Below are 19034 nucleotides of genomic sequence, written 5' to 3'. Positions count from 1 at the left end.
GACACTGTAGCGAAGGACAGGTCCTGAAGCAGCATATCCTGACATTGTGTTTGAAACATTACATACTCTGTTATATGCAATTCTATTTTTAAATGACCTTGTGGGGCGAAAGCAATACTTATTGCAAGCCATCCTTTTGAGAATTGGAACAATCCTAAACCTTTGTTTCTGTTATTTAATTTTTCAGTATCACAAAGGAAGCAGTATACAATAGTTTTAGCATTGTACTTTCCAATACAATTCAATTTCACCTTCTTGTTGCAGTAAAAAAAAAAAAAAATGAAACTGGTATGTTCCATAACTACAATAGGAAGGATGTGAATAAAAGAGCAACACAACAAGGGCTACTGAGAGCTAGTATAAAAGGACTGCTTTTGATACAGCTATTCAATATAATGAGCAGCTTTTGGTTAGTTGTAAAGGATGTCCTTTATGTTACCAGACATGTGCTGGTTGCACAGTACATCCATTTCAATCTTTTTGTGGCTTACTGAGAAATGCATTAGGGCTAATAGAGCATCGTGCATTCAATCCTGCCAAAAGGGAGACATTATGTCCTTTTCTTTTGAGATTTTTGAACCCTTTTAATCCTAATGACTATGGAGATGTGAAACAAGTTTGTGTTAAACGTGTGTAAATGCTTGTTAGTATAATGGGGACTCTACCCCAGACTGAATAAGAAAACAGTTTAGCTAAAAATATTACATGGGTTCTAATAAGGTTCCTCTTTGATCTGGTTGTAGGCTGCAGAGTGAGGCTCAAGGACTAATCAGCAATAATATCCATGCTTAATTTTTATTTAATTTTTTTAAGATAATGATTTTGTATTTCAGGCCATTAAAATCAATTGCAAAAACAATAAGGCATTATACCCTCAGTTATTATTTTATAAACTCACAATAAAATAAATACATAATGTAGGAGTTGTTTGCCTAAAATGCAGTGGTTTTTTTGTTATTATTACATCACTATGGCCTGGACATTGGATCATCAAGAATTCCATGACTAAAATATAAATGGGTTATCTCACTGATAATTACTACATAGAATGTATGTATATTGCCAGCATGAAGGACAGCGGAAGGGCAGAGGAGGTAAGACAGCAGGCAACAGAAGGTCTGAGCAACATCAACCATATCAGCTTGCCAGGATAAATCAAGCTGTTTTGCTTGCTGTTTGTCCTGCTGCCCCGGTAACTTATGGCCACTCACATTTTACTATGCCCTTTACTGAAGGGGTGAGGATTGAAAGCCACATCAGTAGGAACCTCTGAAGAAGGTGTGGGCTTTCAAACTACTTGACAAAAGTGGAAAAATGTAAAAGATTTTGCGGTCATTGGTGCATAAACACCTGGGCAAACATGTATTCAATGAATCTATGACATCTCAAATTGTGATGGATCAGACAACAAACAGGGTACAGTTGAGTGAGTAAAGCGGATCGGAAAGCAGGTGGTGAGTCAGGTGAATCCCAAAGGGAGGTGGCAGTTAAAAGGGTTGGCAGATTGATAAGAAAAAAATCAGGACAGTGTCCTAGACAATGGGAATAACCATAGGGCTGGAACTGTGGGCAATGGAATCGCTTGGATAGCTTGTCTTTTCTGAGAAACATTACATACACTTTCATGACAGCTTCATTTCAACTTGTTATCACCTTTAAGGTTAGATATTGAGAGGTCCTTGTCCAGTGTATTTTTGCTGAGGAAGGGGTCTCACAGCCAAAGTATTCACAATTTAATGAACTATCCATACATTTTAAGACTACAGATCCTTATTGCAATTTTTTTAAATTAATTTAAATGGTTATATTTACCTGTATATATTTTAAAATATCGAAAGGAATAATAATAAAAAAACAAAAAACATCAAGCAATGCTTGTGTAATGCTGAGAGAAAAACAGAATAAGAAGCCCTGTGTAATCTGTAGTGAACAGTAAACAAGCAAAAACAAGCATATGGGCACTTACAAACTGATGTGATTCCCAATGTAATATTAAATAGGTCTCATACGGTATATATTTTTCTCATAAAATAAAATTAAAAAATCAACATCTCACTTAATGTTCTAACACTAATAAACAGAAGTGTGTCTGTTCCTCTTTTTTTCCCTTTTAAAATAGGAAATCAAAATGGCTACCAAGTTATTGTATACAAAGAGTAACGGGCAGTGTTGTATGTTACACTGCTGTTATGGATTCGGTTGACAGTCGGAGCCCGGCTCTTTAAGATGCTGACTGGAGGTGTGCAGGGCTGCCAATTCACTTCCAGTCTCCGCTCTATTACAAAAGCCACATGCATGTGCTCACCACACACACTCACAGGTTTGCAAGCAAGCTTATGCTTATGATTGCATAGTATTTCAGTTAATTATTTACTATACACAAGTTGGGAAGTGATACAATGGCTCTCAAAAATATTCACCCCCCTTGGACTTTTCCACATTTTACAACATGGAATCAAAATGGATTTAATTAGATGTTTTTGCCACTGATCAACACAAAAAAAGTCCATAATGTCAAAGCGAAAAAAATATATACAAATTGTTCTAAATTAATTACAAATACAAAATAGAAAATAATTGATTGCATAAGTATTCACCCCCTTGAGTCAATATTTGGTAGAGGCACCTTTGGCAGCAATTACAGCCATGAGTCTATTTGGATAAGTCTCTACCAGCTTTGCACATCTGAGTACTGCAATTTTTGCCCATTCTTCTTTGCAAAATTGCTCAAGCGTCAATTTGGATGGGGACCTTTGGTGAACAACAATTTTCAACTCCACATATTCTCAATTGGATTGAGGTCCGGGCTTTGACTGCGCCACTCCAGGACATTGACCTTTTTGTTTTTAAGTCACGCCAGTGTGGCTTTGGCTGTATGTTTGGGGTCATTGTCCTGCTGGAAGATGAATCTTCTCCCAGTCCCAGGTCTCTTGTAGACCTCAGCAGGTTTTCCTCCAGGATTTCTCTGTACTTTGCTGCATCCATTTTGCCCTCTATCTTCATGAGCTTTCCAGACCCTGATGCAGAGAAGCTTCCCCATAGCATGATGCTGTCACCACCATGCTTCACGGTAGGGATGGTGTTCTCAGGATGATGTGCGGTGTTAGGCTTGCGTCAAACATAGCGCTTAGCGTTTTGGCCATAAAGCTCTATTTTCGTCTCATCAGACCATAGAATCTTCTTCCACTTGGTCTCAGAGACTCCCACATGCCTTCTGGCAAACTCTAGCTGAGATTTGATGTTTTTTTCAACAATAGCTTTATTTTTGCCACTCTCCCATAAAGGCCAGTTTTGTGAAGCACCCGGGCTATTGTTGCCATATGCACAGTGTCTCCCAGCTCAGCCGTGGAAGACTGTAACTCCTTTAGAGTTGCCTTAGGCCTCTTGGTGGCCTCCCTGACTAGTGCCCTTCTCTCCTGGATACTCCTTTTTTGAGGACGGCCTGTTCTAGACAGATTCACAGTTGTGCCATATTTCTTAATAATGGACTTTAATGTATTCTGGGGGATATTCAATGCCTTGGAAATGTTCTTATATCCTACCCCTGATTGGTGCTTTTGAAGAACCTTATTCCGGATTTGTTTTGAATGTTTTCATCTTAATGATGTAGTTTTTGTTAGGAAATGTATTAACCAACTCTGGGACCTCCCACAGACAGGTGTATTTAACCTGAAATCATGGGAAACATCTTAATTGCACACAGGTGGACTCCATTCAACTAGTTATGTGACTTCTAAAGACAATTGGTTGCACCAGAGCTTAATTAGGTATGTATTAGCAAATGGGGGTGAATACTTATGCAATCAATTATTTTCTGTTTTATATTTGTAATTAATTTAGAACAATTTGTAGATTTTATTTTTCACTTTGACTTTATGGACTTTTTTTTGTGTTGATCAGTGGCAAAAACTCCTAAATAAATCCATTTTGGTTCCATGTTGTAACACAATAAAATATGGAAAAGTCCAAGGGAGGTAAATACTTTTGAGAGCCATTGTATATGTTTTCCCTCACCTAGCAATTCTACTACGTGTATTATTTGTGGAGGTTAAATACTGTAAAACATTATAGAGTGGGGCTCAGATCTTTTTAGATCAACTAATACATTTTTTAGTTCTGATTAATTAACCCATTACAAAGTGTACCACTTATAACAAAAGAACACTGGGGTGAACAGGGTTACAGTAGTTTAATCTTAATGCATGCTATGTATTCGGTATCTGCATAATAGCTCATATGACAGATGGGAATTATCCTTGTTGTTGCCATGGTGACAAGTCTCTTCAGACAGGTCCCTTTGTCATTTGACTGCTGAGGTGTCGGGGAGAGAAAGCAAGGTTGATGGGAGGCTTACATTTTATACCAGTCTCACTCTTACTACAAGATGGCTGAAACACGTAGCATATACTGTTCTGCAGATTAACCCCTTCACTGCCACACAATTTTACATTTTTTACAAACCACCACATCAAATTATAAATATAAACTCAAGAGAAAACACTCCCATTAGTGTCCCATTATTTCCCATGGAGCTCAAAATGAAAGGACAGCAAAGTAGTTTCCCTGGCTATTGGAGAGCCGCTCGAAGTGGGAGCAGAAAGCCTCCCTCAGGGAGGCTGAAAACAGGTGGAAAGTAGAAGGTTAGTTAGGACATTAAGCGCTAAACACATAGCGGAAATAGGAAGAGAGAACTGAACCTCTGATTTAAGGTAAGTAATAGTGCATGAGCTGTGAAAGGATAGGTGTGGCCGGGGGTCCATGTTGACTCATATGATAAGAACACACCTTATCCAAAGGCAGAGGTGTCATAGCCTTACCCAAAACCATGCGACAAACAAGAAAAAGAAACAAGTACCAATGCATAAGAAAAAACACAAGACAATGATAAAAGGGGGTTAGATAGATGTATGGATTATGTGTATGTATAGCTATACCTATATTTCTCACTCAGTGGAGAGGAAAATCCCCATTCCTGGGAGGAATAGATAGCCCCCACTCAGGGCAAGCTAGCAATACTTTGTTGAGCTTTCTAAATATCAGAAATGGAAAATGGCCAAGTCAACTGCTGAAGAAGACCAGCACCCTAGACTCATAATGAGATGGTGGTTGAATCTTACCTTGGCTGCTAGTATTGTTGCCCCAATCCTGAAGGAGTGAGTGGTGTAGAACTGCTGTGGGATGCCTGCCTTGGAGGTATCTAAACATTGAGCAATAAGTGCAGAGAGGAGAGTTCATCTTTGACAGCTGAATAAACTGGGCTTGACAAAGTTGATCTGTCTTGGAAGTGCGTAGTAGGAGGATGAAGTGGGATCTGGAGGCCAGTGAGAGGTCGCAGGAATGGATGCCAATAGAGGGAAAACTGGCGATTAATGGAACTGTGACTCCTGAGGAATCTGAAAACAGAGGTTAAACACATTGTCTCCATGCATAGGTCACTGAAAGGATTGAAACAGCCATTTTTGAAGGATTTGTATTGAAGTAAATAAAATGTCCAGCGATGGGGAAGCTGGGGCTATGCTTTTAATGATTCCTCGCAGTGTCGTACGGACTGCCGAAACGGACAGAAAGATGGGGGAAGAAACTACCAATGAACGATAGTGATACGGGATACCACTGATGTATGATTTAATTGTGCCTGGAGCCAGATGGAGAGAGTCCCTTGTGTGTGCGATGAGGAGAGGTGTGTCTTGTTTATAGTTATCTTTGCTGGAACTATCTATGATTATAATATTACATGAGTACATCCGATAGAATTTACCTTAAAGAACTCAGTTTCATGGACCTCTATATAGTGTAGTAGGACTAAAAATAAACTTAAGTAATACAGTAATATCCCAAATTGTTCTGCAACCTTTTGTACAGCATATTGTTTTACAAGAATAAGCTTGCATATGGCCCTACAAAAAAATTCTGTTTTAAATAAAAGTCTATTTAATCTACATTATTCCATCTTAACTGCTTCCTGAAAACTGTATTTCCCATAAAAATTGTGCTAACACTGAGAAGAAATAAAAGTATATAAGCCATGTTAAAGGAGAAGAAGAGTCTGACCTAGAAATGAATAGGACAAACAGATAAGGATCAAGGCTTGGGTGCCTTGCCTTGGGCTAGAAGAAATAACAGAAATATCCAATAAAAACAATTACTAAACTCAACTGGAACAGCAAACTTTTCTTATGTAATGGGAAAGCACTGAGAGAGGATTTGATTAGTCCTAACCCTATTTGCTCTATAAATAGATCTCAGTTAATCTGTTATCAAAATGAAAAAATCCCAGGACATATCCCTATGTTAAAACATATATGCATGCATTTTTTAATTCAGTCTCTTTAATTATGATAAAAGTTCAAGTACTCCAGATAACTGTTAACTCAAATGTTTGCTTTATCCCTTGCAAACATGCACTTTCCCCATCTGGTATCTTGATAGCAAATGAGATATTCTTTCAGGTTCTGGGGTACATATTTCTCCAAAAATGTATTTCGGTTTTATTCTGGAATTATTCTGGTTTTCTAAAAGGTATTGACAATGACAACCCAAGGGACTTTTTTGACATGAAAAAAGAAACAAAGACGAGGGGTCACAAGTGGAGGTTAGATAAAGGGGCGTTCACAACAGAAAATAGAAGGCACTTTTACACAGAGAATTATGGGAGTCTGGAACCAACTCCCCAGTAATGTTATTGAAGCTGACACCCTGGGATCCTTCAAGAAGCTGCTTGATGAGATTATGAGATCAATAAGCTACTAACAACCAAAGAAGCAAGATGGGCAGAATGTCCTCATCGTTTGTAACCTTTCTTATGTTCTTAATTAAGATTAAGAATGTAAACCACCTGTCCTGTCTATTGAAAACATGTTTTTTCTCACTTAATTACCTCTTTAGTTGTGCTGCAATACTTAACTGTGTTGAAAAAGTGCTGTTTTTCTATTGTATATGTTGCTCAGGTGTTGCTTTTGTAATCTTATTATTTTGTAACATATTTTCTTTAACTCAATGTAAAGGCAAGCATGTGGAAAGTTACTGATAAGGACACATTCTTTATTTGGGTATAATATATGGAGGTTGTCAGTCTTGTAATCTTCTTTACCAAGGTCTGTGACTTTTAATCTCTCCCAGTAATGTATCTTATTAGCACGGTGTGTGTGTGTGTGTCAAATGCATGGATTGTGAGTATGTTTACCTCAGAAAATGATAAAGACAAGAGAGAGAAAAGATACCAGAGGACACCAAGCTATACTGAAGAACAGTTACAAAGAGAAAGAGTTGTTGACGAAAAAGGCTTTTTTAGAGCTATTATCTTAAAGCAGAGAAGACTGCTATCGAAATTGGTAATTATGCCCTTTTCATGTTGTATGGTGTTCTGTCAGTCTGTGATGGGGTACCCCCCCATCCTCCTGATTACACCGTGTAACAATTTTTTTTTTTTTTGGTTCCTGGGTAGTAAGTGTTATTTCCTAATTGCTTATGCCTCAAAAGTATAGAAAATGACTATTATTCCCCACAAACTTTTGTGACCAGGACAGTGATATTTTGAAATTTACCTATTTTCCAGAACATTCCAGATAGATTCAGTGCTGAGTAAACTTGGAGTAACTTCTAGAACTTTCTAGAACTTTCCAGTAATATAAATAGTAGTATAAATACAGGGGCCTTAAGCCCACCAGTTCAGTTTAGTTCCAGCTGCCTAAATGGATACATATCTACATTTTTCTGAGATGATATCAAGAGGCTGTAATGGTGGCATTCCTGATGGGTCTCCAAGGCGGTTTTACCAAGTTTCCCTGCTGTCTTTGCCTTTGGGACAGCAGGGACACCAAGGCGCACTACCACAGGCGGGACTGGCCACAGCGGACCGAGTTCTCTGTGGGGAGGAACAACGTCAAGTGGGAGCCACTGGTGGACCCCCGGAAGGTGCTGATGCCACCACTGCACATCAAATTGGGCCTTATGAAACAATTTGTCAGAGCTCTAGATAAGGAGTCGGGAGCCTTCAAGTACCTTCAAGACTTCTTCCCTAAGCTGTCTGAGGCAAAGGTCAAAGCCGGTGTCTTCGTCGGACCACAGATAAAGAAGATCATGGAGTGCAATGAATTCCCCAAGAAGCTCACTAGTAAGGAGAAAGCGGCTTGGAACAGCTTTGTTGCAGTGGTTCGGGGCTTCCTGGGCAATCACAAGGCCGAAAACTATGTGGAGCTGGTTGAGACTCTGGTGAAGAACTACGACACAATGGGCTGTAGGATGTCCCTCAAAGTCCATATCCTTGATGCTCATCTTGATAAATTCAAGGAGAACATGGGAGCGTACTTGGAGGAGCAAGGCGAGCGCTTCCACCAGGATATACTGGACTTTGAACGCCGCTACCAAGGACAGTGTAACGAGAACATGATGGGAGACTACATTTGGGGGCTGATACGTGAAAGTGATTTACAATATAATTGTAAATCTCAAAAAACTACTCACTTCTAAATCTTTTGTAGTCATTTTTGTATTACTTTAGTATAAATACATGTTAATTTGGATTATGGTTGTTTTTTTCTGACTTTCTGTGAACGAAAAGACACAAATTTGCCCGTTTTCTCATTGGAAATAGGTAAATTTCAACATATCACTGTCCTGGTCAGAAAAGCAAAGTTTGTGGGGAATAATAGCCATTTTCTATACTTTTGAGACATAAGCAATTAGGAAATAACACTTACTACCCAGGAACAAGAATTGTGTTACATAGTGTTAGCAATCTAGTCCCGGCACAGCTGTATATAAAGAGGCATGGATTGTTCATTCTGGGTTGGGTGTTCAGAGGCGGAAAGTAAGCTAAAGAGAACTAAAGCATTCTAAAATAACAATTGCTACTTGTGCTGGCTTTAAAACCAGCATGCTTGTTGTTTGGTTCAGGGTTTTGTGTTTGTCTGTTTGTTTTGGCCAATGTGCCGTTTTCTTTTGGCTCAGTGTTTTGTTTTATGTTTAAACATTTTGTTTTCATTAAATCTGCACACCAGCGCATGACACTCACAATACTGTCTCTGTATTTTCTGGTCTGACATCACCCGCAAGCTATCCTTTCCATAAAGTCTAATAAAGTATTAGTATTAAACTGAATAATTTTTGTATTGAGTGAATCATTCTCAGTTAGTCAACAATATAAGACTTACACCAGTGAGCCAGTTAACAACTGTACGTGCTTATTGTGCATAAAAAAGTGGCTTTATAAAACAGAATAAAGTGTGTGATCTCAGCATTTACATGATGAGAACTCATCTACATTAATCATGTCAGAGTGAGGTCATTTTATTTGTAGTGATGCATTTCCACAATCACTCAACATATGTCTCAGCAGATGTTTTGCTCTAAGACCAGGTGGAATAATTGAAAAGTAATAATCATACAGATGAAAAAAGCTTAGTCTAATTGCTCAAAATTATACTTGAAAACATGATAAACAATGCTAGTCTGGACAAGCTACTTTATAATTAAAACCTAGTTTAAACTAAGCCTTATATCAATACATATTATAACAGATGTGTGGCAGGGCAGGGCCTGCACCTGTAAATAATACATTTTTGTTTTGTTTGTAAATAGAATGTGTTTAATTTGAAGTTTTTTTCAAATAAAGTTTGTGTTAAATATGGCAGGGCTAGGAGGTGAGAATTCCCTCCCTGCCTAATTCAAACTCATGTGTAGCACATGGCCAGGTGTTGATTGACTAAATGATTATCAATTAACCCTGGCCACATGCCTTTAAAGCAGGGGTGTCACACTCCAGTCCTCGAGGGTTGCAAGGTCTTCTGGTTTTCATTCCAACTTAAGCTGTCAATTAACTGGTTTTAAAAATGCACTTGATTCAAGGTACACTACCTATGAAACATTTTGAGGCTTGAAGAGAAGTGTTAAATGTGTCCAGTTAATCAAATAATTAGACCAATTAAGTAAACGAGAGCTCGGGTGGAACGAAAGCCAGAAGACACTGCGGCCCTCCAGGAACTGAGTTTGACACCCCTGCTTTAAAGGGATGAAAAACCAGTCCTGGGTTGTTCTTTGTCTCAGCAAGCTGGAAATGAATTGACTGGGAATCCTCATGACTATGTGTTTGAGCAGGGTTAGCAAACAATGCAACCCACCACTAGAGTTCACTGTGTGTCTGCCAGGATTCTAGTGCAGAGCAAATGGATTTAATTTAGGGGATTTTAATCCCACCCTAGTTTATGTAATTATGTGTCAAGGAGAAGGATTTTGGAGCGGGAGGCACCACAGCACTATTTTCTAGCTTTTGGAAAAGTGTTTTGTTTTGCATTTTTGTATTTAGCCTAGTGGTGGCCACCAACCACAGTAACTGTCTGAATTAAAGTTAATTAAACCTGAACACCTGAGTGTCGTTTCAATATCAACCTCTGTGTCTCTATCAGCAGATGCCCGCATTCGTACCAGAACACCCTTGTTACAAGGAGTAAAACTAAAGGGAGGGCAGAAGGGAGATTGAAAACAATTTATATTCAACATGTTTGCCATTGGATATATTATTTTTATTTTAGTATTTATAGAGGGGAGCAATGGGGGCATATTCCAACACATAGACAATGCATTTGTCACAGAGTCTTTCTATCACATATCCAGGGAGATAACCAATCTCTGCCCTGTCTATAAAGAATATCAGGTCTCTCCACTTCTAGAGCAGGGGTAGACACTCAGAATCCAGCCACCTTAGCTGTGCATTTGGCAGGTGTAACCAATATAGCTATAACAATACATATATGAATAGATGCATTGTGTGTAACAACAACAAACAACATGAATCAATTAGAACTTGGAGGTATACTCTCCAAAAGCTGGTATGGAATGGAGGAGAAAATGCATTACTAAACCAGCAGATGTCACTGTTGAATCAAATGTTGCACCAGTTGCAAAGTGCAGACCATAGGCACAGATATTCAGTGTATTTGGCTTTTTAGAAACACTGTTGACAGTGTGTTATACACCACCAAAGTTAGTGACATGAGTTTAGGAGATTTAAGATCATTACCTCCTTGATAACTGAGGTAGGGTAATGCATTTTTTTTATTTTTGCTTTGTACTAAATTAATCCTTATGCTCCACTTGCTGCCCATTTGAACCAAGTGTGACGACTTGTTTACAAAGTATATGGTTATCCCAGAATAGATCAGTTTTCTCTTCAAATCTGTAAAAGTATATGATGTGCAGCAGGAAGTTGTGGTTGTGGCTCAATAGGGGGCGCTTTTCCCTTGACAATGATTACAACAGAAACAGTGCTACACTGAGATGCTTGTTTTTGGAGAGTTTACAACAAACCTGTCTGTAGGTGGGCAACATGGTATTTTATTGAGGTGGGGTTATGCTAAAATGGTAAAGATTAATGAAAGTTAAAAAAAGAAAGCACTACTAGGACATATGGTTTGTCTTCCACTCAGTGTTGGAGTCTCCTTTGAAATCTTTTAACAGGTAGGATTCTGCCTATCCTGTAAAGCTGCAATGTTGGTGCAGTGGTAATGTAACAAATTTGTAAGGTAACTACCCCATAGTATGTGAATCACATCTCTTTTTTTCTTTCTTTTTTTTTAAACCAATTTTAACAGGCTATTTGTAACCTGTTCTGTCAAATAAGAACAAAATTACTTTTTTAAGGGCGAAAAAAGTCTGCAAATGATTTAAACATTATACAAAATGATGTAGCACTAGATATTACAGAACTAAAGGTAGAGCTCCATTACCTATCCCTCCAGGAACACATTGGCACACGCCTTCAAGGTCACCGGGAGGACTGAGCGCATCTCAGAAAGTGCTTGTGTGTACTCCCAATTTATACAGACAAGCAAGCCTATGTGCTGTGCAACAATGACCTGTGTCTACATTGTACCTTCCCCTTTCTCAGCACAGCCGTTTTCATAGAACGTCACCCTCATCACTCTCACCACCTGATATTCCATCAATTGTTGATTGTAGTCAACAGCAGTGTTTACTGTGTAAGCAGGCAGGTGTTCTTGAGTTCAACTAAAGTACACCCAGTTTAGAAGTTCTGTCTTGCTAAAATGTGTAAACATAGCCAATGTTCTATGTTTTAATGGATGAAACATAATGCCTGACTGGTTTGTTTGGGTGTGTCTGTGAAGGAGTATCATATTTGTAAAGAGAGAATATTTTTGTTCAGCTCTGCTTACACTCTGAAGGATGAATGTAGAGATGTTTTTAATGGTCTGTTTATATTAAGATTATCACAAAGCACTTCATGGATGGGCTAATTGTGAGCTTTTAATTCAAATTTGTTTTTCTTGCAGTCAGTTTCATTTGACATGCTTTCATTTCAATTTCTTGTTTGGATTGATGTTTTGTTATAAGCTTTTCAATTGCATCTATTCTCTTTCAGTACATGAAAGTATGCAGCTCCTTCATAATTCTGATCTTTTGCAACCAAAAAGCTTTCATTACAAGTTTAATATACTGTAAATCACCTTTCATAAAAACAATGTTGGTGCAGGCTATAGCTACAGGTATAGACTGCGGCCATGTGTTCTTACTTTTGGATTTAAAAACCTGACTGTGGTGCAACTCTCTACATTGAGGGTTTCCTTCCCTTAATCAGAATCTATGTGATGCAGATGAACTAGATATGAACAGTTATGCCCAACATGAACATGATAGCCAGCAGATACATAATATATTCACATTACAATTTGGTCCATGGCCTTATCTATTGGAGCTCGACAGCCACTCCATGCTGGCAGAGCTGAGATGAATGCAATACAATGATTAAGAATGGCTTGGCCAGCGGGCAGGACCAGTGGCACTTTTGGCCTCCTCCCTAGAGGCAAGCTGCAGGGTGAAGGCAGGGAGGAGGAGAACCAAACAAAGAAACGACAGGTGTTTATGGGCAGAGAGACCTATTTAACTAGTTAAACTGGTAACGCATGAAATTGATGGGTGGAGTCTCCATTCGGAAAGACAAGTTTCCAATTACTGTATTGCGAGTTGCTGAAATGAACGAGGATTTATTTTCAAGTTTATCTCACAAATATCTTACTCAACATGGCAAAATATACCACCAAAATAAAAATGTGGCATGTATTAAGGCCTACAGTAGAGGATCAATCCAGCAAGAAGGTAAAATGTAATGCCATTTTTAAATTAATAATGTATATAATTTATACTAGTTATTTGCATTCTACACTTTAAATGAAGTCACTTCAATGGACTAATAAATGATACACTGAAGCCCAAAACAATGTACAGTGCTAATAATAATTTTGCATTTATTGATACATGAAAGTGGGGAAATGACAACTGAATACAGTACACACTGAAGTCCAAGTAATAAACAAAAGCTGTTTATCAGTGTACAATTGTTGCTGACAGTGTACAGTTATGGTCAAAAGTTTTGCATCACCTAGAATTTATGATTAACACATAATAATAATAATAATAATAATAATAATAATAATAATAATAATAATAATAATAATAATAATAATAATAATAAAAAACTACAAAATGATATTGCAGAAGTCTAGTGGAAGCCATATTAGCAGTTCAGTATTTCATGTTAGATTTTGAAATGTCCAATTTTTTAATTTGTATTAGTGTTTTGTTAAGCATATGGAAAACTGCAAAGTGGTATGTAATTAAATACGTTAATGCAACACTATTCAGCAGGTTTCATTTGATTTTTCTGAAGTTAAATGAGTTAGTTCTACAGTGATGCAAAACTTTTGGCTATAGATGTATGTTAGACTGTGGTTGTCACACTCAGCTAAGGTTTCACAATATTTCTGGCTAATCAGTTGAGACTCTTATGATGAAAATGTTTATCAAATAAAATATTGATTTATGGATTCGCAAAGGGCACAGTTACTGCATAATTCAGCATAACTAAGATGTGGTAAATCAAAGTGTAATAACTTTGTAATAATAAACAGTAATAAACTGTAATAACTGCTTTATTACACAGCAATGGTAGCGGCCTGGACCCTTGACTTCTATCAGACATACAGGTTCTTCTTTATCACACCCTAACTCTGTTATGATTGTTACAGTACAACAGATTTTCAGACCAATTGCAATGCATGTATATAATTTGTAAACGAATCATTTATTAAAATGCATATAGATCCTTGATGTGCGTTACCATTTCTAATCAACTTTGCTAATGTAATTACAATACATACAATATGTGCAAACTGGAAGATTATTACATCAACCTCCTGGAAAAAGTGTGTAATGTTGTGCACCCATCAGTAAATACGACCCTAAAAATATCTTAACTGGAAGAAAGTTTAGTTACAAGTTAAAGTTACTGAAACTTGACCCCCAAGTGCTTACCTATGCAATGTCACGCAATGCATTTACTGCACAGTACCTTTAACAAACATTTTGAACCTACAGACTTGTTCATTAAAATGATTTCTGCTTATCAAGAAAGATCCCATAAGAACATGCCCAGTTAAATGCAACGGGTATCCCCATTGTCAAGCAGAATCTAGAGGCTCTAAACAGATGCTATCATTCACAGATCGTTTCCCAGCCTCACTATTTCCTCAATGAGGAAATCAACATCTGCCTTGCTTGTAGCTGGGTTGGAAAAAACACACCTGAAGAAATTCACATTTTCTCCTTGTGGCTGGTAGCCAATCATTGTTGTTCCTTCTTCCATCATCTTTGATTTTATCCTTGGGGCAACCTATTATAAAATAGACCAAAACCAGTTTAAGTGTCATGTATCTGGATTTCACTATATATCTTATCTGGCATCAAAGACTTAATCAAATCAGAGGCTACGCTGTAAATAATGGCTATAAGACAGGTTAGGTGAAATGGGCCAATGAGTTGTAGTGAGTCAAAAGAGACTCAAACATTATTTTAGTTGTTTTACATTGTATATTTACCTTACCATGTTATGATTCGTAATAATCTGAATGGTTCTGATTTCTTGCTCCAGTATCAAGAGCGCTAATGAGCAGATTTCATCTGTGATCTGAGTGAGCAGAAAAATTCTCACTCTGAGCTACTCAGTTACTTAACACTCACTGACTGTTGTTTAAGGGGAGTCAGACAATAAGACTCAACAGAACACATTTTTAAAAAACGTCAGTACGTTGACATCGTTGTCATTGCTATGCTCAAACTACTTTTTTTTTTTTTTAGTTCTTAAAAAAATAGACCATCATAAAGCTTAAAATTGTAAAGTTAGAAAAATTAAGAGAAGCAACCAGAAAATTTACCTCATAATTTTTTTAAAACAATTGTAGGACAGAAAACAAGTCATTTGTATTGGTTAAACTACGTTTGAAATGTGTGTCTACACCTTCAAATTACAGTTTTAAATTAATGCAGGTTGCCTTTTATGTAGGGGATACAGGAAGTGACAATAAGAGAAACCTGAGTGAGACTTGCACTAAGTCTAAAACAGCTGCACGAGTGAAGCTGCACTAAGTCTAAAACAGCTGCACTCTCTATTTTGTTCTGTGTACACATCCTCATACCCTGCACTTTCCCAATAAGCCTTTTGAACCACCTATTGTGTATCGCAAATTAATAAACATGCCTTACACAACCTTTTCAAAGACAAAGGAATTTGCTAATAGAAGCCACCTCAGAAGAACAGCTACTGTTTATTTCTTTTGGGGTTGGGTAAATTTAGCAACGGTTGTTTGGTAATGGAACATAAAATATCACAGAGCAGGTTGACCTTTCTGTACTGCTAGTAAAAGGCAGTTAAATACATGTCCCACAGGAACACATTATCAAGGAGGTTATGTGCAATTACTTGTCCTGAGTGCTTTTTAAAAATGTATGTATTTTTTGGTTGATCATAAGTGTCTGTTGTTATTGCCTTTTAGTTATCGAGAATAATAGAAACATGTTGTAAACGGAAATAACTGATTTTGCAGGGTGGCAGATGTTGCCACTTGAGTGCTGTATCAACATCTTTACTGTACTTTCCTATTGTTTTGTACTTTGTGTATTTTATCCTCCCACTGGAAATTTGACAGATCGCACTCTGCGTTGGAGGATGGCAAATGGTGAGGTGATGAAGATGATGGAGGGACATTGAAATTAACGAATGTGGTGATGATATATAGAGTGGATGGTGAAGGTGCATAGATGAGGTGAGGTGAGGATTGTCGGGTCTTGACTGACTATATGGAGCTGTCAAGTTGCGATTGAAATTGAAATAGGTGGATTCCCTCTGCAGACTGGATGCCAGGTGAAGTTGTCAGAGAATACGTCTATGTGGGGATATATAACCTTGACCGAAAGGCTTAACATGGAAGGCTAGATTGCAGTTGCCAAATTAAACTTAATTCTTTTAAAGAAAACAATAAAGAAAATTTATGTAAGTGCTTTAGCTTAAGCACTTAGTTTCTCGTAGCAACTACCAGCAACCGATCGCTGCTGCCCTGCTACACTCCCTCTGTCACTCTCTCAACTGTCAGCCAGGGTTGCCAGATGCTGCTCATAAAATCCCCCTATTGGTCAACCAATTTCACCCCATTTTTAGACGTTTCTCCCGATTTACACCATACCTGTATAGGAAAGGGAGGGTTTCATAGATAGTATTTACTGTCAAATTTTCAATTTAATAAATTCTTTGGTGCAATATGCATGGAAGTGACAGAAATAGAATGATCATCGGTAGTAAATCTCCTTCCCGACCTGTGAGGGCGCTAAGTAACGAGAACAGAGTACCCAGGATTGTTTGGCCTGACACTTCATTCCTAGGGTTAAAAGGAAATCAGTCATCTAGAAAGAGGTCGGAGCTTTGGTGCACTAACTCATCGACACGAACTGGAGGAGTGGCTGCAATCGTTTACTAAGTTGTCATGTGTGACGGTATAAATAGTGGATGAATCGACATACTGTTTTTTGCTGTGGTTATGCAAAAGAACTGAAAGGGCCAGTATTCTGTGTTAAAAGAACATGTTTTGGGGCTCTCAAGTGGCGCATCCAGTAAAGGCGCTCTGCGTGAGTGCAAGATGCGCCCTATAGCCTGGACGTCACCGGTTCGAATGTGGGCTATTCCACAGCCAACTGTGCATGGGAGTTCCCAGAAATTTTCTCACCCGTACTTTCTTTGTCTGTCATTTCTTGTTGGATTACTGCACTGCACCTGCACCTGCACATACCACTTTGCCACAATGGGCATTTATTAAATACTGAAAATTTTAACTAAATAACTTTATTAAAGGTGTGTGTCTTATTGACCAGGCACCCATCCCAGGTAAGGGCACAGCAGATGAATCAGCCAGTCATTCATGGCTCTGATGTTTAGAGGATCGGTTCAGATGAGGCTTTAGTCCACTGCACAATTAGACTATTTATGAAGGTGTGCAATAGGGGCGTTTAAGACAGGTTTCATGTGTACGTAAAGGAAAACAGGGGGATGTTGCCAAGATGCTTGCAGGCACAGTCCATCTGACATTTTGCATCCATAATATGCATTAATATTTCATTTCAAATAATGTGTGTAATTATTCTGTTAAGGTTTGACTTTAGTTAAAAAAAAAAAAAAAAAACACACACACAATGTGCTCTTTGAGGGCTCTAACGTCTGCAGACTGAAATATAAAATGTGTGGCTTTCAAAAATGAAATAAAACATCAGTCTGGAATACAAGTATGCTGGAGGCTATTATTGTGCAAAAAAATAAATGATATAGATGACATACATTAATTGTGTGAAATTCTGTTTTTTGCAAAAAAATAGTAGAGCAATAAAAATGATTTAAAATAATTTTGGTGGCGCTGTAATTAACTAAAATAGAAGACATCAGTAAGAAGGTTTTTAAGGCAGTCCTTGCTGCTAGAAATGTTGTAAATGTGGCTTGTGAATTTTTGGAGCATATGTGTGGTTGGCTGAAAGGTCCTACAGACTTGGCTCTTCCACTGCAAGCCATATTTAACATCCAGAAGGCTTTCTAGTGTTTTACTTTTAAGCCGATTTATCAACTTTGTCTTCATGTTACTGACACTGCTGAATGTTTTTTCTGCTGTTGCATTAGATATGGGTAGCGTGTCAGCATAGCCAATGCAAGTAAAGACACATGACAGAATCTTCTGTCTCCTGCAGCATCTCTGTGTTCAACAAACCAGAAGGATTAACCTGTTGCTTGTTTCTGGGTCTTGTTAGTTAAATTTCACATTTTGAGCATAAATATAATTTACATATTGCATACATAGAATTTATAAATGCTGGAAATGGTTTAAATGAATTTAAAAAGGTTAAATGTACTACTAGTAATACACTGTAAAAGCAACACCCACTACCTGAAGAGGGTAAATATTGTCTCAATACTCCACTCTACTGTAATCCATTATTATTAGTGTTAGTAGTAGTATTAGTATATATGTATATAGATTATATGTTAAAAACTACATAACGTAGCATAACATTTTTCAGATTTAATTTTTTAAGTAAATGATGAGGCATACAAAATCTGTATTTTGCCTATCTACAATTTTCAATAGGGTAGAGAAGTGCACGTGTGTGGACTGTGGAGGAGTCAAGTGTAAGTTGGGATGTATGGTAAAAGACAAACACTATTGCAGTAGTCCATCACTGTCAGAAGGCGGGACAACTATGTTTGAAAGATCACGAGAATACTATGGGAAAGTATTAAGGAGCTCATTACAGAGGACATAAAATCCACCAATTTTTAGCTAAAGCCTCCCATTAGAAAAATATTTCCCCCTACGTTTCGCCCCATGCAACTTTTCCCCCTATTTCCCCTACATGGATTTCGACCCCCCCCCCACATATTGGGGGGGTGTTACCCTCAATCTGACAGCCTTGATGTCAGCTCCCCACCTCACCTTGAGCACAGCGTTGCCTTTGATCTCTGCACTTACCATGCTATCACACCACCACTCTCGAGTAGAGATCTAATTTAAACTTTTATGATTTCCATTACATGAGAGTAGGTGTTACAATTTCATGCTGATATTAGACTCGGCTCTCGCCAAGATAAGCACCAACTAAGACAATGCTTATTTTACTGTAAACTAATGTGATCCATCTGCATTTCTAATGTG

At 37.9% G+C, this 19034-nt stretch overlaps 1 protein-coding gene across 1 annotated transcript in view; it reads right to left on the bottom strand.

The window, feature by feature from the left end:
• Positions 1-13443: 13443 nt before the first annotated feature.
• LOC121312748 (glutamate decarboxylase 1-like) overlaps positions 13444-19034 on the bottom strand; it is a 30326-nt gene continuing 24735 nt past the window's right edge. The window contains exon 15 of the mRNA XM_041244478.1: positions 13444-14683. Coding sequence (XP_041100412.1) covers positions 14510-14683 — 174 coding nt within the window. The 3' untranslated portion in view covers positions 13444-14509. The remainder of the gene's footprint in view (positions 14684-19034) is intronic.

The sequence above is a fragment of the Polyodon spathula genome, chromosome 3 (assembly GCF_017654505.1).
Source record: "Polyodon spathula isolate WHYD16114869_AA chromosome 3, ASM1765450v1, whole genome shotgun sequence".
In the NCBI taxonomy this organism is placed as follows: Eukaryota; Metazoa; Chordata; class Actinopteri; order Acipenseriformes; family Polyodontidae; genus Polyodon; species Polyodon spathula.
The sequence above is the reverse complement of the archived record's forward strand: the minus strand, read 5'-3'. Positions and strand labels throughout refer to the sequence as shown.